Source organism: Hipposideros armiger, unplaced genomic scaffold (assembly GCF_001890085.2).
Source record: "Hipposideros armiger isolate ML-2016 unplaced genomic scaffold, ASM189008v1 scaffold_592, whole genome shotgun sequence".
Classification (NCBI taxonomy): Eukaryota; Metazoa; Chordata; class Mammalia; order Chiroptera; family Hipposideridae; genus Hipposideros; species Hipposideros armiger.
The window spans coordinates 133,682-157,948 of NW_017731942.1; the positions used below are offsets into that span (position 1 = coordinate 133,682).

Consider the following 24,267-nt stretch of genomic DNA (forward strand, 5'->3'; position numbering starts at 1 on the left):
ACTGCAGCCCACGCCGTCGCTGGCGACTCACAGCAGCCCAGCTCCAGGTTGAGCTGTTGTTCAGCATCTTAGCTGCGGAGGGCTGTGTCACTGGCCCTCATATGTGGGATCCGAACCGGGGCCCTCTGGCATCCCAAGCGAGTTCTTAACCACCGCGCCACTCGGCCGGCCCTATACTTCTTTCTTATGCAAGTTTTTCTTTCATTTCTTCTAGCCCATTTTTCTATTGGAATCTTACTGTTATTAATTTGTGGATATCCTTAAATAATAAGGCTAATCACCCTTCACTGACACCTATGAAATAAATGTTTTAAGTAACTGGCATAAAAAAAAAATTATCAAAATTTTTTAAATGAGCAAGACTAAACTCTACTGTGTGGAGACATACTCTTGGGCAATAAAATGATAACCAAAGCAAGTGATTCCTAGATTCCTACAAAAAAATGAGAAAGCGGTTCCTTTTTGAGGGCAAGAGTCAGCTGCAATGGGGACAAAGCACTGATGACCCTGAGGGTGGTTGGCTAAGTTCTAGTTCTTGACCTGGGTGAAAACTGCAAGACTGTTCGCTTTATCATAATTCATCATACTACAGATTTCTTGTGAGTGGTTTTCTATACTTTTATTTGTTTGTTTGGTTTTTTTTTAAGCTGAGCCATCCTACCACCTGTTGGCAGCTCAGGGGCTGCTCAGCTCAGGCCGGGCATCGAACCACTGTTGCTCAGAGCTCAAACTCTTGAGCGAGCTCTTAACCAACTGAGCCACTCGGCCGGCCCTATACTTTTATTTAATAATTGAAAAATGGGTTTAAAATATTTCTTTTATATCAAATATGCCATCAGTGTACACACTTTTGTTTCTCTCACTCTTGTTTTTATAATAGGAGTTTGTTCAACTCGAAACTGAACAAGATCCACAAATTGCATCAAACTGACACATTTTTAAAGTCTCTCTCGGAGTTCCTCTCTCCCTCTTTCCTTTTCCTTTTAACTTATTTGTTGAAGAAATCAAATCATTTACCACAAAGCTTCCTGCATTCTGGATTTACCTGACTGTCCCATCATACTGCTTCACACTTCCCATCTCCTGTGTTTCCTGTGAGCTGCTTTGAGATCTATAAGCTGTGATCAGATTCACAATCAACTGGCTTAACAAGATCACTTCCTAGGCTGTTGTGTAAATGAGGTCTGATAGTCTCTTTTATGTGTGCATGTTCTTTTTTAATTTCTTAAATGAAAATAAGTGCAAATTATATTTTTTGTAATCTGTGGTTTGAAGATTTAACATCAACTGTGCTTGTTATTTATAAACAAATCATAAATCCAAGGAAATTTCAGGTAGAAAAGTTACAGCTCTGTAACCCAATGCAATTTAGCCAATCACCATGTTATAAACCCCTAAAAAAATACTGTTACATGCATGCACTGTACTCACCTGCTGAAAGGCTTGAATTGTAGCTGAGTAGGAATGAAGAGACAGACAGAATTTCAACAAATTCTGCTGTAGAGGCGACAGAAACTGAAATGCAGCTTCCAATATTGCATGATAATAGGAATAATCAGTCCCTGTTAAGGAAGAACAGTCAACAAAATAATCATATACGACTACAGATATCCAAATAAGACAGTTCCAGAAGTATAAAGCTGTGTGTTACAAAGGCACATAATCACAAAATGTTACCACCATACTGTCTTGAACTATTGTCAAATGCTTAGAACTCCCAGGAGTACACATTGCAACTGGACTTTTCCTCTCTCCTTCCCTTTGTCAGTTCTTCCCTACCCCTGGACTGCCCTGAATGACTTAACTCCTACCTACTTCCCGAGGAAGAATTCAGTTGTGAGATCACCAATGCAGGGAGGCATCCCCAACCCTACCCCGTGCCTCACTGGACCAAGTACATCTCTTCTTTGCTCCCATAATATTTCTTTGCTTACCTCTTCCACTTATCACATCATTTATTAAATTATTTATTCATTATCTACCCCTCCTCAAATAGTCTCCGAGCCCCCACAGACAGAAGCTATGACTTATTTATCTTTGTATCCACAGTGCTTAGCACATTATCTACTCAAATAACCCAACAAAGCTGAGCAGTGTGATGAGAAAGTACAGCTAGTAAAGGATATTTGTGAAATTGTAGTTTGGGGCAAAGTGTTTAAACAATTAGAACAAATTATCTGAGGGAAAAAAACACGTGCCAGTATGAAAAAATCCCCAAGATATACTGTTACATGAAAAGCACAAGATACAAAACAATGTACATAGTATGCTATCTTACTTTACCGTGAGAAACCATGAGAAATAAGAATACATACCTATGGTTTGTTGTAAAAAAAAAAAAGACAATGAAACCTAAACTAATTTAAATGGTTATAAAAAGCAGGGAAGAAACAGAGACAGGGAGACAATAAGATTTTTCTGTGTAAGTATAGCCTTTTAGATACCTTTTGACTTTTGAATCACATATTATCAGAAAGTATTTTTTAAGAAAAAATTAACATTCTAAAAAGAAAAATATAAAAGGTTCTACACTGCATTAGTATCTTCTAAGTAGAAAAAGAGATCAGAAAGGAATACCTCAAAATGTTGCCAGAATGTTAATGGTGAATATCTTTGGGTGGTGAGACTATAAATAATATTTCAAATAAAATGTTTAACATACTTTTATGATCACTTCCAAGAATCCATATTCCCCTAATTCTAACCAAGAACATATTACCATTTATACTGAAGAAATCAAATGATAATTTAAATTTCAGGGTGCAAATTTATTATGAAACCCATGTGTATAAATTTGTTTTTGTTGTGTGTAAATGTCTAATCATTATGTTGTTTTGTACGCCTGAAACTAATAAAAAAATGTAAAAAAAATAATTTGTTTTATGAAATTGTACACTAAAAGTAAAATGATTTGGTTGATAACTCAAATAATTCTAATTGACTCTAAATTACATATATAACTAAAACAGATGCTTGTTCAAAACCTTCATGTACTTACATGGCAAAAAAAATTCAGACTTAACTTTTAAGCTATTTATTATATTAATAAAAATCAGAGTTAGAAATCAATTCGGTTCAATATTAACAACAGTCACAAAATTTTCACACATTTCCTCTTCAATAAAGACTTACGTCTGTCAATGTAATATCAAGGTTTTAGGTGGCATGTATCAACATCTTTGAAAACTACTGTTTATATCTATATGGCTTATATTGAATTAGAAAATGTTTATGAAAGCGCATCTTCAACCATAAACAAATGATAGAATTTACACTGTAATTAATTTGATGCCTTGACACTCAAGTTGTAGGTGGCTGGCAGGCAGCATGGAAAACATTTTAGATAGCACTAACTTAATGATAAAAACTTAATGGGTAATAGATCAGTTACGTAATTCATTCATAACAAAAAAAGTGAATCAAATCTGATGGTTATTAAGTTAATACTAAATGATTTTAAATGAATCTGACTGCCACAAAATATTCACACAACACTTGTAATAAAAGAACACACACACACACACACACACACACACACACACACACACACACAAAGGGGGCAGGGAGTCAAGGGTACTACTTATAGCCAAAGTTATAAACTGGTTCAAAAATAATTATCAGTCTGTATTGGCTCTGCTGGCGAGCATCACAATTCTAATCATTAAGATAAAAATGTTTCCCATTAATGGCCATGCCACACATGCTCTGAAAGACCATTTTTTCTACTATTTTTCCAGACACCCAAGAAGCATTTGCTTCAATTTTACCGTGATGATCTGATGATCCAATATTTTGGCTGGATTCTACAAAATTCCAAAACTTCTCTTGACTGTCTTCTGCTAAAAACTCACTGGGAGAAAAGGGGAAATATTAGAATACAACAACTTAATTAAATCTTCTAATATAAGCGCTATCACTAAAGAATAAAAGATTTTTAAGTTTCCAAATGTCCATAGTTTGACTTTTAATTTATAGTACACATTACACAAACATGCATAACATATATTTGTAATGATAAGCAAGTCTTACTAGCCTATTAGCTATTAATAACTAATTAGCTTAGATGATTCACTTAATAGCTTAATGGGCTATTTCTCTAAAAACCTAGAATAGAAATGTTGTAACAACAGAGAAGTGTCAATATAAAGAAGGCTATGAAACCCCATGATGTGAAAATACCCTCAGTAGTAGAAGCAAAATTAAGAAATTGATAATTGCAGCACTAGTTCTGCTCACTTATTTTCTGAAAGACCTTATGAAGAACAAAAAACATACTTTGCCTAAGAGACTTCCAAGGAAAACATAAATCCTAGAAAAATTTCTAGGAGACTAAAGGCAGCATGTTGTAATCATTTAATATCCATAAATCCAAATTTTCAAAATCACCAAATTTTAGTTTAAAGTTAACACTGACCTAATAAAATCAGGTCTTAAGAACTTAATGCCATCTTAATTTTTTTTTCTTGACTTTACACTACTGACCTAAAATAATGGCTATGCTAAATTTCCCTTCGTTCAAGAGTCATTTATTCCTAACAAAATGCATGTATAACTGAATGATTCATGCAAACTGGTTCTCTTCTCCTCAGAACCATGACACTAACCTAGTGGTGACCTTTCCCTGTCTTCGAGTGTACCACAGACCTGGGTCCCAGCTTCCCTAGCCACAGGAAGACTCTCCCCTGACTTGTCAACACTGAGGTGCACAATTCTCACTCTACTCCACAGCTAGACACAGAAATATGGGGGAAATAAGAAACATTTCCTGGTAAGGCACAGCTTCTCTAAAAACAGGCTTCTGAAAATACCCACTATCATAATGTATTAAATTATTTGGAGTCCCCTTGAGTGTGGCATTTTTCTAGGCTTTCTGAAACTGACACAGACTTCATACCAATCTTGTAATAGTCTAAGAAGGCAGGTACTAAGACAGATAAAGATATGCAAATAAACGTGAAGATCACGAATTAAAACTTCATTCACAAGATAAGCTAGCAGAGGGAGGAAGGAATACACTCATCAGCTGCAGTGGTAAGAACAAGGATTCACCGAGGCTAAGACCCTCCTAGAAAGGCCATACACAAATAAATACATGCTTTTCAGGTAATTACAGGGAAACGTCTTGAAACACGCATTCTTTTTAATCCCACTGCATAAATTGAAACACGCATTCTTTTTCATCCCACTGCATAAATAAGTCCTACAACATCTAAATTTCAGTCTTAAGAAAGTTAATTACTACAATAGATCACCGAACTAATCCAGGGAAGGTAAGAACAGCACAAGATACTATTCAAAAGAGTGCTACCATTTGTTCGCAGTACACTTAAGTTTGTTTGCTTTTTGTCCTGAATTGTTTTTTAGCTTCTACCTCACTGAAATCACTGAGCAAACAATCTATAGTTTTACACACTAAATTATTTGATGTCTGGGATATGCTTTAAAATATTCCAGCGGGAGAAATGAGGAGAGTGGTAGAGGTGATAGTTATTGGACTTGACTTCCAAAGTTATTGTGAGCGATCAGAATTGGTCTCCTCCTATACAGAACTAGACTGGAAGGAAAATTAAGTATTTAAAGAGGGTCTACTGTGTGACAGACACTCTGTGGCATATTCACCCATGTCCACAAATCCTCACAGCAACCCTGAGTTATAAACATTTTTAGAATAAAAAAAACTGCAATTCAGAGGGCTTATTAACTTGTTTAAAGGTGGGGTTAGTAAGTGAAACTCCAATCTGTTTTGATTTATATCTCCAATCTGTTTGATTTATATCTCCATTGTGCTGCACTCTTGGGCCTTATAATATCTAACACTCAATAAATAATTATCAGTTTTGTTTTAATAATAGTACTTTATTTACACAATATTTCTGTTACTCATTACAGCTGCTCAAAACATACCCAGAGTTTTATTTACTTCAATTAAATATATGTCACTTCATGCATAAGCACAAAGCTACAACCCCTCCAGTAGCATCAGGGCTGATCTGAAAATACACATGGGAATAGTTTTAGTCCCTAAGGGCTAGATGCAAGGAAGGCAAAGGCCTGTTGGAGCTGCAGGCGTTGGTTTGTAGGAACAGTGTGCCTTTCCCCTACCCTTCCCTCAGCCACACGGACCACACCACAACCCACCACATACGCTCACCAGGAACCAGGAGGGAAAAATGGTCAGTTCTGGAGGTGACTATGGATGGAGTGGTTTCAAACAAGTGCAGCTCACTTGTGAATTGCCTACAAGCCTGTAACCTTGGCAAATCGTCTGCAAATAGCCACAGAAGAGGATAAAACACTATACCAGAATGGCACGTGGCCAGGATACCATGAAAAGGGGAGATGTTTGAGATGTGCAAGTTGATGAGGAATCTACAATAATACTCACTTTACAGACTGCAAAGAAACTAAAAAAACTGGCCAATTGAGGCTAACGATTTTGCATACTTTCTCAGAAGTCCATAGCTATATGCCATAAGAATCTTCTACAACAATGCAAAAACCAAGGGGTAAGTTAGTGTAAGTGAGAGTAAGGGAATGTAACTCAGGTAAGAATGTTAAGCAGAATTTGTACGTTAACTGTAACGTTAATGTACAAATTAACATTAGTTAATTTGTACAATGTTAATTTGTACAAAAGTACTTGAAAGTGACAGTAAATCTCAATGACCTAGATTTACACCAGACAAATAATCAAAAATCAGATAGCAAAAAGAAAACAAAAAGTTCAGTTATTAGACTCCTGGCTCAGGCAGTCTCCAATCTCAAAAAACTTTTGGTCACTTCACTTCTACTTTCTACTACTACCCTATATCTAATAAAGTTCTAACATTTGAGGAGCTCACCCCATTTATCAAATTAGTTATTGTAACATCACTATGAAGTACATGCAGCGTTTGGTTTGGAATGGGTTTTTTGTTTTTGTTTTGTTTTGTTTGCCATTTTATTGCTGGGAAAAGGGACACAGAAAAGAAATGGAAGAAAGTCTGTTCCGCAGTCTGTGGCACTCCTCAGCAAGTCGAGACCCGTTCCTACCTGTCCTCTCACCAATACCAAATGAGGCTTTTCCCTTAAGAGATGTAACTATTCATATATACAATCTACAGAACAAAGCTCTTCATTCACATTTTTCTAGAGATTAAGGGAAAATGTTAGAAGATGAAATTCTAAGTTGAAGAACAAAAAGTTAACTGAAGAAACCCAAAGTTCAAATTTCTAACACTATATTCTGAGACTTACCAAGTGCTTGACATTCAGCCCATCTAATTTATGCTTTAGAGATTCTCTACAAGTCCTAGCTATAAATTTTTTGAGGTATAATAATAAGTTTCCATCTATAAACATTAAAAAACTGACTAAAAGAGAGGTATCTGGTTATATTTTTACTATAAACCTAAGTAATAAGTATACTTGGAAGACAAAATATCCCAAGAAATCACTGACTATATGGCATTTTATAGATTTTAAGACACTATGGATTTTAAGATATATCATTTATAAAACACTAAGAATGAAAGATGCTACCAATTCTAACTGTAAGATAACATCTTGATTTAATTAGAATGCATCCTGATTTTTGGAGATGTTAAAATGTAGAACACGTACATCTTAGAACAGATAAAATCTGGACATTTCCTTAGCTGCCCCCTTGCACTCTCTTATCTTGGGGTCTTCTTCCAAGTTCTTAGTAGGAACATATGCTCTTTACCCAATCTGGCCAACCTCTCTTCTCTTCTTTTTAAATAAATAGAAAATTTCCTTTAAGTACAACTCTCTCTTCCCTTATTACCACATTCATACCTTTCCTGGAAAATAGTGTAATAATTTAACCAGGTCAATATATTTGTCTAAAGAAGTCTCCAAGTATCCCTATGAATCAGTACAGTCCTATCCTACTAACAGATTCTGTTCTAACAACACAGTGCATGCTGAAAGAGGCTCTTACTAAATGCACTTAATGATGATAATCTCACTTCCTAAACAGCTCCTGAATATTCGCTAGCAGGCTCTAATTTTTGCTTAAACTTGTGAAACAGAAAAACGTCTTCTTACCTGGCTTCTAACAACAACGGAGTAGAAAACCATTTTGTCGTAAGAGAGGTTGTAATGGCTTTTGAATCTGCCTTTACTGAGGAAAAGAGCCAGAGTCCAGTGACTACAATCAGAAGTCCCATTTTACAGCAAGCCCCTAAAAAAGGAAAACAAAAAAGTTGTGCTACAAGGAAATGTTGATACCTGCTCCTTGATACTTAGAGACACAAAACAGCATGAATATTACAGAACTAGCAATGCTTCCAAAACACAGCAGCACCTAATACCTAGATAGCTAATACCTAATACCAGGTCTCCAGCTACAGACTTCTTTATCTGGTTTTTCATCCCAGAAGTCTGTTTAACATGAAGAACCCTAACCAGAACTGCCCCTCGGCTATACAAAAGTCAACATCCAAGTCCCACCTGTTTGAATGGGAACCCAAAGGGGATGCAAATATGTGGGAAACACTAAACCAAACTTGTGCCTCTGGACGTTAACATCTGGAAAGGCTCGCCTCAATTCATCAATACTGGCTATAAAATCTATTGTTGGGGGGACAGTCCATATTGCAGGGAACCAGTTAAAGTACTGTCTTTTTACAAAAGCATTATCATTTATGCCAACATTCTGTTCATGTAACACACAATATCTCTAAAGCACAATGGTCAAAAGCAAAATAAATTATACCAAATAGAAAAATTGCTTTTAGACAAGTTTTAAACTCAGGCTCTACCAGCTTCTTTGGAAACAATAAATTAATATGAACATCCCATATATAAATAAGTACTTTTTAATCAACATTTGTAAAGATGAGGACTAACCAAGCTAGACTTTTGACAATGAAACCTGTGAGCAGTGATTCCTGGCTCAGGGGTCGGTGGTGGGGGACTGCTGGTGGGTGTAGGGGTGCAGAGTGGATGATGATGCAGGCCCCTTTTGGAAGCTAGCAGAAGTTAACACCATTTCCTGCAGATGTGCAAGCAAACCCAAACTTTTACATACAGTTTCGGACCACCCAAGAATTCTCGAATTGGGGGAGAACAGTGTTGGGAAATTGGGGAAGGGGAACAGCCAAGTGTTGTCCTTCAATCTTAGTTGTGGAGGTCGCAGCTAGCTCAGCTCCAAGTCCAATCGCCATCTGGCCACCCATCAGCAGCTAGGCGGCAGCTCAGCTCAAGATGCTGTGTTCAATCTTAGTTGAGGGTGGGCGTAGCCCACCATCCCATGCAGGAGTCAAACCGGCAATCTTGTTGTTTGGAGCACGTGCTCTCACCAGCTGAGCCATCCAGCTGCCTCAGCGGCAGCTCAGCTCAGGCACAGCTCACTGGCCCATGTGGGAATCGAACCGGCAACCCTGTTGCTCAGAGCTCACACTCTTAACCAACTGAGCCACTCGGCTAGCCCTCTTAGGACTATTTATAGACACCCTCCCCTACAAGTCCATGGATTGCAGCCTCAGGAACCTGCCTGCACCACAGAACCACCAAGGTATTAAAAAGAGATAACCTTTTGGAGTCAGGTACCTGTGATCAATTCTTGAGTTTGCTACTTACTAGCATTTTAATCATCATCATGTTACTTAATAACTTCTCTGGTCCCTTAGTCTCCCAGACTTTAAATCAGGGATGCCAGTATGTGCTACACTGGGTCACTGTGAAAATGAAAGGCAATGTGAAAATCACTTCGTAAAGTGCCAAGTACTATACCAGAATTACCTGTTCTAGTAAAATACATCATAAGGGGAAAGGAATAAAAACTATCTTCTAAATTATAGACTAATACATCACTATTATTACATAGCCTCAAAAATATGCCTCGGAAACCTATCCTCCATGGCTAGGAAAAAAATAAAAATAAAAATAAACCCTCCCCAAAGTCACTAAGTTTCTAAACTGGACAGAGAGTGTACGAATTATACTGAAGCAATATTATGCTACGGTTATGTTTGCGGTTTTTCCAGCGGGGACCTAGATGTGTCATCCCCCAAAAGTGAGGATTCCAGATGAGAAGCTGGGTACCACCACACAGTGGAGTTACAAGGACTGAGAGTAGCCAGGGCTCTGAGGAAACATGAGCATTTACTAAGCCATTACTCCCAGCAGCACTGTGTCAGGCACTGTGTATGTGTGTCACCGAGTCCTTCCACACAGGAGACCGCAGTCTCTTGAGGGCAGGTGGCAGCCTTGTCTACTTTGCTCAGAGCTGTGCTTGGCAAACACATACTCCATGAGTATGCTGCAGAATGGATGAAACACTATCACTCTGCTTAACAGTAAGAAAATTGAAGCTCATAGAGGCTGATTAACTTCATTGACTAATCTACAGCAATGCTTGGAATCCACATCTGCCTGTTTTTAAAAGTTCTGCAGTACCAAGCTAGCTCCCCTGGTTCTCTGGCTTTATGAAGGATAAGGATGCAAACTGTGCAAACCCAGACTGAGCAAGGTGCTTTCTTGTGAGAACTAAGACAAGTCTAAGGATTTTCTTAAGGCAGAATTCTTGGGACACAGGTGACTGACAGAGGAACAGTTTCCACTAGAAACCAAGAGTGCAGGTCTGAAGTTGGGACCAAAGCAAACCATCCAACCAGCCTGACAGAGCCATACCTATGCTGGCTTTGGGGACTGAGTGTGAGCTCTCAAGAGCAGGGAGTTGTGTCTGTCATCGTCATATGCCTAGCTTACTGCCTGGAACATAGGCGGTTCTTAAAATAACATAAACAAATACAGGCTTCATTCATTAAGGGAAAAACGAAAGAACCTGGAAAGAAAGGAGTGTGGAACCAAGAGCAAAGACACTACAAAAAGTTTAAAACTTAAAAAGGGTAAAAATGAAAACTATATTGCAACTCACCAGAGCTACCCTGGCGTTGTTTTTCAGAAAAGAGCAACAGAGTTCTTGGGGCAAGGTATAGCACCGTTCGAGATGAGAAGGGTAGAAAAGTTATAAAGAAGAGCTTTCCCACCCTGAGCCCACTTCCTTGATTCCACAGGCAAAGCAGAGGAAAAGGATGTAAAAAGAAGCAAAGGGGGGCGGCCAGTTAGCTCAGTTGGCGCAGTGCTCATAACACCAAGCAAGGTTGCCGGTTGGATCCCCACATGGGCCACTGAGTTGCGCCCTCCACAACTAAATTCAAACAACTACTTGACTTGATGCCGATGGGTCCTGAAAAATCGCCCTCCACAACTAGATCAAAACAACTACTTGACTTGGAGTTGATGAGTCCTGGAAAAACACACTATTCCCCAATAAAATTTTAAAAAAGAAAAAAGAAAAAAACAAGGGTAAGAGCCTCACTGACGTGACCTTTTGTTTCATGATACCTTCATTTTATGAGATCCCTTACCACTTTGACTCTAATGGTCTTTAAATGTTGCTTATGACTATGAACAGTCTGAGAAATAGCATCTGTCAGAATATGTAGTATGGCATCGCATGATCATAGGCACAATGTTTGTGTCATGACTGATAAGCCTATCTCTTGCTCATTGACCAACAGTAAGATACTGGAAATATAAAATAAAAAATAAATAAATAAAAAATAAAAGTTATAGAAAATGCTTTTCACTTTTTGGAAAACAGAAGAGGCATGAAATTCTAGGTCATCACCAACTTTTTCTTCTATTTTTAAACTGAAGATAATAGCTAACAAACTCTAAAAAAATAACTTCCACCCTGCAAGTTTACAGAAAGTCATCTGAGTTTCAACATATATGATAATAGTGAGGAAAAATATTAGGAAGTACCCTTCTTGTGAAATAAATTTACTTCTAAAATAATTAAACAATATACCTATTACAAAACCATTTGTTGTGAACCACATAAATTTAATTTCTGATACTAGTAGTTATTATACATCTAATATGAAAATGGTCACAGGTAACTGCAGAGAAAAATCTAATAGAATTTTCTCCATAGTTCAATTTATTCCCCTCAAATTAAATGTGCATTGTGAAGGCACCATGCCCCTGTACAAAGCCAATGTTCATTTCCTTTAATAACAATGAGTTTCAGCTAAGTTTATCAAAAGCAAGTCAAATAGAAAGGCTATCATCATCCTGAACTTTGCAGTGTTGTTAAAAGCTATTTTAAATGTCTTCAAGCCCCACACTAAAATTAGCTGGCAAGTGAACAATAAATGTTTCCAAAATAATGAAGCACACGGTAAGGCATAAGACCCTGGAACCTCAAATGAACAAAATATGCCAGTTCTCAAATCTGGCAAGAAAGGCAAAACAATCTAAAAGATTCTGGCCAAGGAACGAGAACAAATGACATCCATAACTTATTGGCGTGCGCACATTTTATTCTTCAGGCAGGTCCCACACTAAAAGTGAAACCGGATCATTTCATTTCCAGCCAACATTTCCTTGTATTAAATGAAAACGGCGACCAGTGTGCATCACCCCAAGTCATGTTCGGGAAAACAGAAATCGATAAAAACAAAAATCACGTCGTTCTCCAAGCAGAGTCCTGCAAAACGCAGGTTCTCCACCTATGTAAGGTCAGGCTTGGTCTAAATTCATGTTAGGGCACTTCGGCACAGGGGTCTCAAACCTCTTCAATGAAGGCTCAAAACGGCTAAAGACAGCCCGCGGCCACGCTCGCAGAAACGGTCCTTTGCACAAGAAGGCCAGTGAGGGACAATCCGGCCGCTCGAAAAAAGGGTGAAGGCTGGGACACAGGAGGGGAAATTGAGTCAGAGAAGAAGCGGAAGCTCAGGAGATCGGGACAGAGGGTCGCCCGCGCCTCGAACCCTCTCCCAGTCCACGAGACCTCCCCACGCCACCCCAGGTGTACCTGTCACCTGCCGTGCAGCCACGACACACGGGTCGCTCGTGTTCCCCTCCCTGCCCAAGCCAGGGCCGCTCTCGGTCCGTAACTGCGCTTGCGACAACGCCGGGGCGGAGCGGGGAGGGCGGCGGCGGCGGCGGCGGCGGCGGCGGCGGCGGTAGCTGCTGCGCCAGTGAGCGGCCGACACGCGCCTTTCCGCGGTTCAGTTCCTAAGCCGGCCTCGCGCAGCAACAGCCCAGCTGCCAACCGCCCTTTACTTCCGCTTCCTATTGCTGAGGTTCGGAGGACATCCGGCTACCGAGTCACGGCTGGGACAGCCTAGAGCGTCACAGGGAGCCGCCATCTTATATCCGAGGCCGCTTCGCCTGTCAGCTTGTTTCTTCCAGTTCAGCGTGGTTAGTTGAGGCCGAAGTGTTCCAGGTCTGGAGAGGGTGTGTGATGGGACAACTGAGACCCAAAAGCTTTACGGGATGGTGAGGTCAAAGAGGGATTTCAACCTCATTTCCGATTTGGACTCTGGGCATTTCAGAGTCTATTTTCTTAAACCCTTCTATTAAAAGCACTGGTACACAATAAAGAACAAAATGACTTAATGTTTCTAGCATCTTAAGATTTATTTGAAGCCATAAACTGTGGTAGCATCCGTTCTAGGTAGCATGGGGAAAAGAAGACTAAATTTTATGAGACAATTTCGCGTATACTGGCACTGGCAACTTAAATCCAGGGATTACTTTATCGATTGATTGACAACTATAAATCATTATGTAAAATTGTTTTGAATATGTGACACTGGGCAGATCATTTTACCTGCCCAGGGTAAAGACAAATGAATATGTCTTTAGAGGGTATAGTTTTAACTTTTATGTGAAAGCGATCTAAAAAACAAAAACACATTTAAAAATACATAAAAAGTGTAAAATCTTGACTGACTTTTGATTATATGACACAAACAGCTCATATGAAGAATGCCAGGGACTAAATACAGTACTTAAGAGCTTCAAAGCTGACTACTGGATTTTCTGTCCCTTGTTAGTACAAATGGAGTTAAAATAACTTTAAGGAATGAAAATAAGCATTTTAAAATTCATTTCTTAAGTGAACTTTTGTGTTACTGGATTTCCATTGTGTTTTCTACCACCCTTTAAATTACTTCAGGTGGGGGGTGGCCAGGTGACTCAGTTGATTAGAGCACGAGCTCTGAGCAACAGGATTGCTGTTTTGCTGCGCCCTCTGCAAGTAGATTGAAGACAACGACTTGAGTTGAACTGTGGCTAAGCCGCTGGTGGTCCCGAGTGGCATGGTGGGCTGCACCCCCCCACAACTAGATTGAAAATGGCAACTAGACTTGGAGCTGAGCTGCGCCCTCCACAACTAAGATTGAAGGACAACAACTTCACTTGGAGTTGATGGGTCCTGGGGAAAAACACACTGTTCCCCAATAAAGTTAAACAAACAAAAAAAAGATTTAAAAAAATTACTTCATGTAGTGTTTCCATTAAAAATGAAATGTTTTTTAATTCACATTACAGAGTTGGTTTTTTACTTTGTTTTACCTTGGTCTTCTGCTCTGTGATACATGAACACCACTATTGATTCTGAGGAAGAATGAACCTGCCAAGAAGGACTCCTTGTGGCTAATTGAGCCCAAATTCATAATCAGAATCCAGCAGCTGTTAACAGGGCCTCTCATGCATATTCCATTTCAGTGAAAAGTCACAGACTTGAGCTGCTAAGCCTCCTACATTGTGCTCCTGCTTTCTGAGCCTACCCTTATAAAGGAGTTCCTGGAATTGTATTTTGACCAGTAGGACTGAGACCTTCACCATCCAATCAGAAATGCACAGCTATATCCTCTTTTGCATCTTTACTGACCAGAGTGGCTCCACAATGACCAATCAGAACACATGAACCCGCCAATCACAACAGTGCTATTTGGATCAAACTATGTGGATTTGGAGTCCTACTTTGCTTAGAAATGGACCAATCAGGGACTGGGAGCAGGAACTTCTCTACATTATAAGCCAGCCTCCCCTTTGTCTCAATGGAGTGCACTTTCTGCTCCATTTCCCCAGCTTCAGCTGTAACACCAGAGCCGCAACACTTGAGCTGCTTCACTCGAGTCAAGTCTCTCTTCACCAAACCCCAGGTTGGGGACTTCTGTCATTTTATCACATGTAGATTTGTGTAACTACCACCAAAATCAAGATACAGATCTTTGTGGTGTTGGAATAGTTCCAGGGTGCTGGAAGAGCCCTACTGGTAGTGTCAACAAAAGGTCACTGCCACCAATCCAATGCCAATAGGAGTCCCCAATCTGGGGTGCAGAAAAAGGAGAGACTTTATTCAGGTGAAGAGTTTGCAAAACCTGGTTAGACAGCAGGAATACAGTGCAGGAGCCTTTGCAGCCCAGTCTGTGGCTTTTCCCTGAAATGCAGCACATGTGAGAGACATCCTGTAACAATGGCTGCTAGACTTTGATTATAAATTTGGGCCCAGTTAACTACAATGAATCCTTTTTGACAGATATGTTGCTTCTCAAGCTCAACATTTTCCCCTTTCCATTTTTATTTTTTATTTTTCAGTTATAGTTGACATACAATATAATATAAGTTTCAGGTGTACAACATAGAAATTAAACATTTATATACCTTATCACCCTAATAAATCTAATACCAGTTAGCACCATACATAGTTATTAATGTTTCCCCTTTTCAGTCAAAACCTGTTGGTGGACAATGTTGATCGATCAGGCCAGCTCATCCCATGTTGATGCTGGAGTGGCTTGGCTACCTGCTCCAGGTCTGTCTGGTCCCTCAGTAACACTCCTGTAGTTGGGCAGCAGCCAATAGAGCAACCAGATCCATTTGCCTACAAGAGGCATCCTAGGCACCTGCCAAATTCAAATAAACATACTCCTATAAAATGTCCAAAACAATTTAGGAAGCAATAAAGAACAAAGGCACTTAATTTGTAACATCAAGAAAAATAAGGGGTAATTGGTAAAAGGTATTTAGCATCAGAAATAAAAGTTTTAACCACAGTGGATTACAAACATGGAGGGATGCAGTGGCCTGGTGGATCACTTATATCTTTTGTGCAACCATTGCTCAAGTTTTTTTAAACATTTGGTCATAAAGAACATCAGTAAACTAAAAATAAGGTACAGTAAACAAATTAGAACAGCAATGAGTAGAACAATTTGTAATCCAGATCTTAAAAGAGCTCTAAGCCCAGTTGGGAGCGAGCTGAAAATATCAGAAAACCTAAATCCTAACCAGTCAGTGATATTTGAGGTGAAACTAGAATGTCCCTTAAGAGATCTTGCAAGCTAAGGAGTTTGGTTGTCTCTAATTTTACCTAGGAAGAGCTGTTTCTCCAGGTACAGCAGGAGATATTGGCTATGGTACAAACACCTCCTTGGGCTACAAGCAAATAATCTAAGTCAATGCTAGTGTCCAGAACTAATCAACCTAGGGAACCTAAAGATCTTGGCTGAGTTCTAGTGATTCTAGTGGCTGAATGGCTATTCTGTTCATTGTTCTGGTTAGATTTCACATTATTATATCTAACTGAGCAGTGAAAGCCCAGCCCATGAGCTTACAATTTCACAGAGGCATTTGTTCCCATATTAATCTCAAATTTTTACCTGCCAACATCTTGAAATGATCAAGATTCAGCTACCTCTGAGAAGAATTAAAAGTAATGGGACCGATGGAAATCAGGAGCAAAAACTAAGACCATAGTCTTAGTGCTTTTACAAGTTTTCTACTGATGATGATTGAAAGTTATACAATTGGGTTTGTTTGCTTTATACTGAACTAATGTTGAAATAGAAATAGCATTGACACCCACAAAGGTAGTATAAGCATACTCGGATTTACAAACAGGCATATTAATAGGTACAGCATGCAATAGCTGTTTGTGAAATTTGTAATGGTTAATTAAACAAAATTTGTATGAACTTTAAACAATAATATAAATTGAGCTGTTTTAAAACTAAAGGAGTTCATCACCTCCAAGCCAGTATTATGAGAAGCATTAAAGGAACTTTTTTAAGAAGAAGAAAAAGATAAAAAAATATGAATAATAAAATGACAATAACTACATATCTATCAACAATTATATTCAATGTAAATGTATTAAATGCTCCAATCAAAAGACATAGGGTGGCTGAATAGATACAAAAACAAAACCCTTACATATGCTACCTACAAGAGACTCACTTGAGATTGAAAGACACACATAGAGGCTGAAAGTAAAGGTATGGAAAAAGCTATTTCATGAAAATGGAAATGAAAAAAGGAAAAAACAAAACTAAGGTCACAATACTTATACCAGACAAAATAGACTTGAAAACAAAGGCTATAAAAAGAGACAAAGAAGGACCTAGTAATCCCACTTCAGGGTACTTACCAGAAGAAACCCAAAGGACTGCTGCAAAAGCACATGTGCATGCATATGCTCATTGCAGCACTGTTTACAGTGGCCAAGATATTGAGACAGCCTGGGTGCCCGTCGATGGAAGAATGGATAAAGAGGAGGTGGTACATATATACAATAGAATATTGCTCAGCCATGGAAGGGAATGGGTCCTTGCCATCTGCAGCAGCATGATGAACCTGGAGGGTGTTGTGCTGAGTGGACTATGTCAGACAGAGAAAGACAGATACAATGTGATTTTGCTTATATGTGGAATATAAGAACAAAATTAACACAAAAAAACAGAAACAAACTCATAGACACAGAGAACCTTTTGATGGTTGCCAAGTGGGAATGGAGGTTTGGGGGGATGGATGAAAAAGGGGAACAGATTAAGAAGTACAAATTGGTAGTTACAAAATTGTCATGTTTATATAAAGTATAGCATAAGGAATATAGTTAATAATATAATAACTATGTATAGTGTTAGATGGGTCCTAGATCTATTGGGCTGATCACTTCATAAGTTACATAAATGTCTAACCACTATATTGTACACCTGAAATTAATATAATACTGTATGTCAACTGTAATTGAAAAAAAAATTATTTAGACAAAACAATAAATTGGGCCGGCCGAGTGGCGCGATGGTTAAGAACTGGCTTGGGATGCCAGAGGGCCCCAGTTCAGATCCCACATATGAGGGCCAGTGACACTTGTCTGTTCCCCTTCCCCCAATTCCCCAGCGCTGTTCCCATCCCCCCAATTCCCCAATAAAAAATCTTTAAAAAAAAAAGCAAACAATAAATTAAGTAAAGATAGTCCTAAAAGTTGAACTCCCAGATTGTGAAGGACTCAGTTACTGCAAAGAGCAGAGAACAAGTATGAATAGGTTGTTGCTAATGATGCAACTAGACCAAGGCCGAAAGGATATCTATTGGATGATGTGCAGAAAAGTGAAAGGAAAGTACGATGTTGCACAACACATGTAATTGGAACATAGAACATAAGAAGGATGAACCATAGGAAACTGGACATTATAAAGCAAGAAGTGGAACATCTAAACATCACCATGCTTGGTGTTAGTGAATTAAAATGGACTGGAATGGGACATTTCCAGTGAGAAACTACAGAGTGTGCTACTTTGGAAATTATAAATGCAGAAGAAACCAAGTGGCTTTAATTCTGAGGCAAGATGGGATTACATTGCAAGGTCTGACCAAATAATATCAATCAGACTTCCAGGAAAACCTAATCACAGAACCACCATTTAAGTCTATGCTCCAACTACCAAGGCTGAAGGAAACGAAATTGAAAGCTTTTATGAGAGTATCCAAGAAAGAATCAATCACACACCAAAAGAAGACATGCTGATAACTATAGGCGATTGGACTACAAAAGTTGAAAATAAAGCGGAATCAAATGTGGTTGGACAGTTTGGACTAGGGGTCATAAATGAAGCAGGCAATCAGTCATGGATTTGTGTGAAACCAACAACTTGTCCATTTGCAAGCACATGCTTCAAACAGCTGAACAGACAACTGTACACATGGACATCACCAGATGGCCAATATAGAAACCAAATAAACTATGCGAGTGGAAGCAGGAGATGGAGAAACTGTGTTCTCTCAGCCAAAACAAGACCAGAAGCAGATTGTGGTACTGATCACAAACTGTTAATATCAAACATTACAGTAAAGCCAAAGAAGAGTACTAAAAAGTTCACAGTGCCAAAATATAATGTAAATAATGTTCCTGATGGATTTAAAGTTCGCATAAAAAAAAACAGATTTGCAATGTTAAACTTAATAGAGGGAGAACCAGAAGAACTGTGGGCTGAAACTAGAAATATTATAAGGGATGAAAGAAAAGAAGACGCCGGAAGTAAAAAGGAAAGAAAAATTGAGGATGACAGAAGAAACACTAAAAATTGTTGAAGACAGGCAAAAGGCAAAAGTTAAAGGTGAAAAAAGTAGTATTAGAATTCTGACACAGTTTTTCAATGACTAGCACATAGAGATAAAAAAGACTATTGCAGGACCTTGGTTAAGAGCTTGCTCAAGAGTGTGAGCTCTGAGCAACAGGGTCGCCGCTTCGATTCCCACATGGGCCAGTGAGCTGCGTCTGAGCTGCCAACAGGTGGCAGGATGGCTCAGCTGGTGAGAGCACGAGCTCCTAACAACAAGGTTGCCGGTTGGATTCCCACATGGGATGGTGGGCTGTGCCCCTTGCAACTAGATTGAAAGCGGCAACTGGACTTGGGGCTGAGCTTGCTGCGCCCTCCACAACTAAGATTGGAGGACAACAATTTGGCTGTTACCCTTCCCCAATTCCCCAATAAAATCTTTTTTTAAAAAGACTATTACAATAGTCAATATAAGGGGATACAGGAGAATAACAAAAAATGGAAAAACAAGAGATGCTGAGCAACCAATAAGGCAGCACACTATCTGACAAGGAGAAAATAAAGGGAAGATGGAAAGAGTACACTGAAAATCTATACAGAAGAGACAAAAGGATGACAGGAACCTTTGAAGAAGTTTCCTATGAGGAAGAACCTGTAATTCTAGAAAGCGAAGTGAAACCTGCCCTGAAAGCATTGGGAAGATAATAAAATAAATCACCAGGGGTAAATGGGATACCAACAGAATTATTGCAAGACACAAAGACTGAATCTTTCAACGAATATGGAAAACAAGCAGCCTACAGACCAGGAACGTTCAATAAAGATCCCAATTTTCAAGAAAGGAGGTACCAAGGAGTGCTGTAACTATAGGACCATTACTCTACTTTCCCATGCAAATAAAGTGATGCTCTAGTCTAGGTAATGCGTCAAAGGCTTACATGGAGCAAAATATGCCAGATGTTCAACTTGGATTCAGAAAAGGAAGAGATATTTGAGATCTGATTGCAAACATTCACTGGATACTGGAGTGCTCCTAAAAAATTCACAAGATTAGCCTGTGTTTTATGGACTACAGTAAAGCCTTGATTATGTGGAAAAGCTATGGATTGCTCTGAAAGGAATGTGCATGCCTCCGCACTTGACTGTCCTGATGCATAACCCCTATTGTGGATATGAAGCCACTGTCAAGACAGGATGTGAAGGACAGAACAGTCTCCTATGAGCAAAGGTGTCAGGTAAGGGCACATTTTATTTCCCTATTTATTTAATCTGTGCGCAAAATATATCATATGAAAAACTGGGCTAGACTCGAAGGAGGAGTAAAAATTGGTGGAAGAGGTATCAGTAACTTAAGATATGCAGATGCCATTATCTTACTGGCAGAAAGTAGCAATAATTTGAAATGATTTCTGATGAAAGTGAAAGAAGAAAGTGCCAAAACAGGACTGCATTTGAACATCAAGAAGACAAAAATCATAACTACAGAAAAAATACATAACTTTAACATAGACAATGAAGACATTGAAATTGTTAAAGATTTTGCTTACCTTGGTTCAGTCATCAACTCAAATGGAGACTGTGGTCAAGAAATCACGAGAAGGCTGAGACTCAGGAGAGCAGCCATGGAAGAAGAATTAGGAAAGACCACGAAGAGCAAAGATGTGTCAATAAAAACCAAGGCTAAGGTCATCCACACCCTTGTATTCCCAATTACTCTGTACGGATGCTAACGTTGGACAGTGAATACTGATAGGGAAAAACTTGATTCGTTTGAAATATGGCGCTGGAAGAGAGCTCTGTGGATCCCTGGACCACCAGAAAGATGGACAAGTGGATCCTCGAGCAACTTAAGTCTTAAACATCAGTGGAGGCAAAAATGACAATACTGAAGCTGTCCTTCAGGCACATCATAAGAAAGCAGTGTTCTTTGGGAAAGATAATAATGCTGGGGAAAACAGAAGGCAGCAGGAAAAGAGGAAGACCAAATATGAGGTGGCTTGACTCCATAAAAGGATCCATAGGCAGGAGTCTATAGGAGCTGAACAGGGCTGTAGAGTGTATTATTGGCCTAGAATTAACCCCTGGTCATTTGTAGAATGTGAAAGCATTCACAAGACTTTACAAAATGGGAGAGCAAAAAGACTTATTGAAAGTCGGGCAGAGAGAGAGAGTTCTATTGGGAACTGGCAAAAGGAGTTTAGCTCAAGTTTTATATTTTTCAAAGTAGGATGTAGGTTATTTGTGAGTCTGTGGGGGCGGGGCGAAGGGGGTTGCCATTACAATTGTCTTCTCCTGGGATCTGTCCTGTTCCCATCTATGATGGATGTAAGCTTGCAGGGGGTTGCTATTGCAATTGGGAACTGTTCTGTTCCCACCTATGATGGATGTAAAGTGCTTGTCAGCCTGCAGGTGCAGTACTAGCCAGGGGAGTCAGAGTCCAGCGGTTAATATTTACCTCATTCCTGTTAACTTACAAGCTCGCTCCCGTTAACTCTACTTGTCACATCATAGAGGACAGGACATTGTGGACATCACTCATTCATAGTGTCGCCAGGAGTTGGAGCTGACTCAAGGGCACATAACACACACACACACACACACACACACACACAAACCAATCAAATAACAACTTGTACAAAATATAGCCCAACTATCACTAACACATAAATACTTTTCTTCTGTAACCTTGCGACTTCTCCCGTTACCCTGAACCACCTAATTCCAGCTGATAAAGCCCCTTCTCCCCTGAGAGTCCCCACTGGTGTGAGCATTAACAAACTTTTATCTTTTGTGCTTATTATTAATTGTCATTAGCAAAGCCACCCAGTAAATTCCTAATGGTGGATCACTCAAGGGAGCCTTTGCAGAGATCCCTCTATACAGGATCAACACACATGTGAAATAGGAGATGTGTTTGGAAGAGACAGTCCTCCATGGGTCTCTCAAATCTTTCTGAGAATTCAAGTCCCTGACCACATTTTCCTCAGGCCGTTTCTCAGGGTTTTCTCTTCAGCAAGCAGCCTTGAGGGATGTGGTAATGTTTCACACTGGAACAAAAAGCAGGCTTGCATACTGCTTGCTATAAAATAGTAAGTTCCCCAAGCTCAGTGTTTCTCAGCTGCCATGCAAACTCACTGGGTACACAAATGATATCTGGGTCATATTGCATCCCTGCCACCATGGGACTGTGGGGGAATGGTGGGAAAGACTCGTGCACACATGATGCCCACCCATGCAGCTTGCTGTGCTGTAGGTAATAAAGTCCATGCAATGGAAATTTATTACAGGAGTCTGGTAACTTCTGCCACCACCCACAAAACAGTAGCAGGCTAACATATTAGCCAGTAGGGAAGATAAAATAAAATTTCAGCACCAACAAGGTGGAGAAGGACCAAAAGAGAGCAGAGGCAGAAAGCCCAGGGGAACATGATTAAGGGCAAAGCTGCTGGCATTTGGGCATCTTGCTCTCAGCCTTTTACAGATTAATACTTGCCAGAAAAACCTTAGGACATTTGAAAGGGACTCAGACTCACTACTATATTTGCTTCATAAAAAGAATGAGCAACAACACCACACACTGAAGGCACTCCTGGAAAAATGAAGAAATAAACAATTAAAGAAGAGCAGACAATCAAAATTACAAATTTAAAAAGGCATATCAAGTTCCCTAGAAAAAATTTGCAGCAATTGTAGAGAAATCCCAGGACATTCTTCTAGCCAATGTTCCACGTCTCGGACTTCCCTTCTCCAGAACGTCCTCCTTCCACAGCTCTCAGAAGACTGTTTAAATGCATAGTTTACATATAACATGGAAGGCCACGAGAGAGAGTAAGTAAGACAGGTAACAGACAAAAAAGGGAAAAATACCAAACCGGTGGTGATCCAGGGGGAGCATCTCCCAATAGTATTCTTTTTTTTTTTTTTAAGATTTTTATTGGGGAATTGGGGGGATGGGAACACCGCTGGAAAATTAGGGGAAGGGGAACTGACAAGTTGCTGTCCTTTTGTTCTTCAGTCTAGTTGTGGAGGACGTTGCTTCACTGGCCCAAGTTGGCACCATCATTGCACTCTTCCCAGGCGAGGCAAATCAGTCGCTGACTTCCGGACGGCTGCTCACTGCGGCTGCTGGCAGCTCAAGCTGGCTGCTGGCTACACACGGTAGCCCATGGCAACCCACTGCCACAGGGGCTGCAGTCTACGCCTTCGCAGCGACTCCCGACAGCCCAGCTCCAGGTTGAGCTGTTGTTCAGCATCTTACCTGTGGAGGGCAGTGTCACTGGCCCTCATATGTGGGATCCGAACCAGGGCCCTCTGTTGTCCCAAGCCAGTTCTTAACCATCACACCACTTGGCCGGCCTTCCCCATAATATTCTAAAAACAGAGGCCTGACTGGGGCTTAGGAGATGGTCCTTCTGTTTTGTTGACTCTGATTTAATGACTGGAACTATTGGGTTTGGGCTACACAGACACTAAGTTCTAGGAGGTTCAATTTCTCCTGAGAAAAACTAAATGGCTACTGGGAGAAACATTTTTCACGCAATTATTTTTATTTTCTTAACTTCAGACTTATAAAGTAAAACAGTAACTACATGTAATAACTAATCTATGGTTTCATAAAAAATATAATGCAAAACCTAAATAATATGGAAGCTTAAGGGCACCTTGAATTTGAAATATCCTTTCCATCAAGCAGTGAAAATTTGGTGCACTTTGGTGTGAATATATTACTCATGCATCTAAGATAAGTAAGTTACACAATTTTAAAATAGCTTTACTGTGATTTGTTAACATACGATTCACCCTTAAGTATACAATCCAATTGTTTTTAGTATAACTACAATGATTATACTAAAAGTCACAGGTTTTTAGTATAATCATTGATTGTGGGTGATGCAACCATCACCCAAAATCAATTTTAGAAGATGTTATCACCCCCCAAAACAATCCTATACCCATTTCCCACCAACTCCCCACCCCATTCCTCAGCAACCACTAATCTATTTTCTGCCTGTATATATTTGACTTTTTGGTGTTTCATATAAATGGAATCATATACTATATGGTCTTTTGTGACTGGCTTCTTTCACTTAGAATAATTTTTTTTAAGATTTTTTTT

The 24,267-nt window shown here is 39.5% G+C and overlaps 1 protein-coding gene across 3 annotated transcripts in view; it reads right to left on the bottom strand.

Annotated features, from left to right (window-relative positions):
• UGGT1 (UDP-glucose glycoprotein glucosyltransferase 1) overlaps positions 1–13,077 on the bottom strand; it is a 129,776-nt gene extending 116,699 nt beyond the window's left edge. For 2 of the 3 annotated variants that reach the window (XM_019624546.1, XM_019624544.1), the window contains exons 1-4: positions 12,833–13,076; positions 8,050–8,185; positions 3,768–3,850; positions 1,432–1,562 (exon numbers count right to left, since the gene is read on the bottom strand). In XM_019624546.1, the coding sequence (XP_019480091.1) occupies positions 1,432–1,562; positions 3,768–3,850; positions 8,050–8,171 (336 nt within the window). In that variant the 5' untranslated portion in view covers positions 8,172–8,185; positions 12,833–13,076. Of the gene's footprint in view, positions 1–1,431; positions 1,563–3,767; positions 3,851–8,049; positions 8,186–12,832 lie in introns of all 3 variants that reach the window. The other variant, XM_019624545.1, reaches the window with a different exon arrangement.
• Between the last annotated feature and the right edge of the window lie 11,190 nt (positions 13,078–24,267).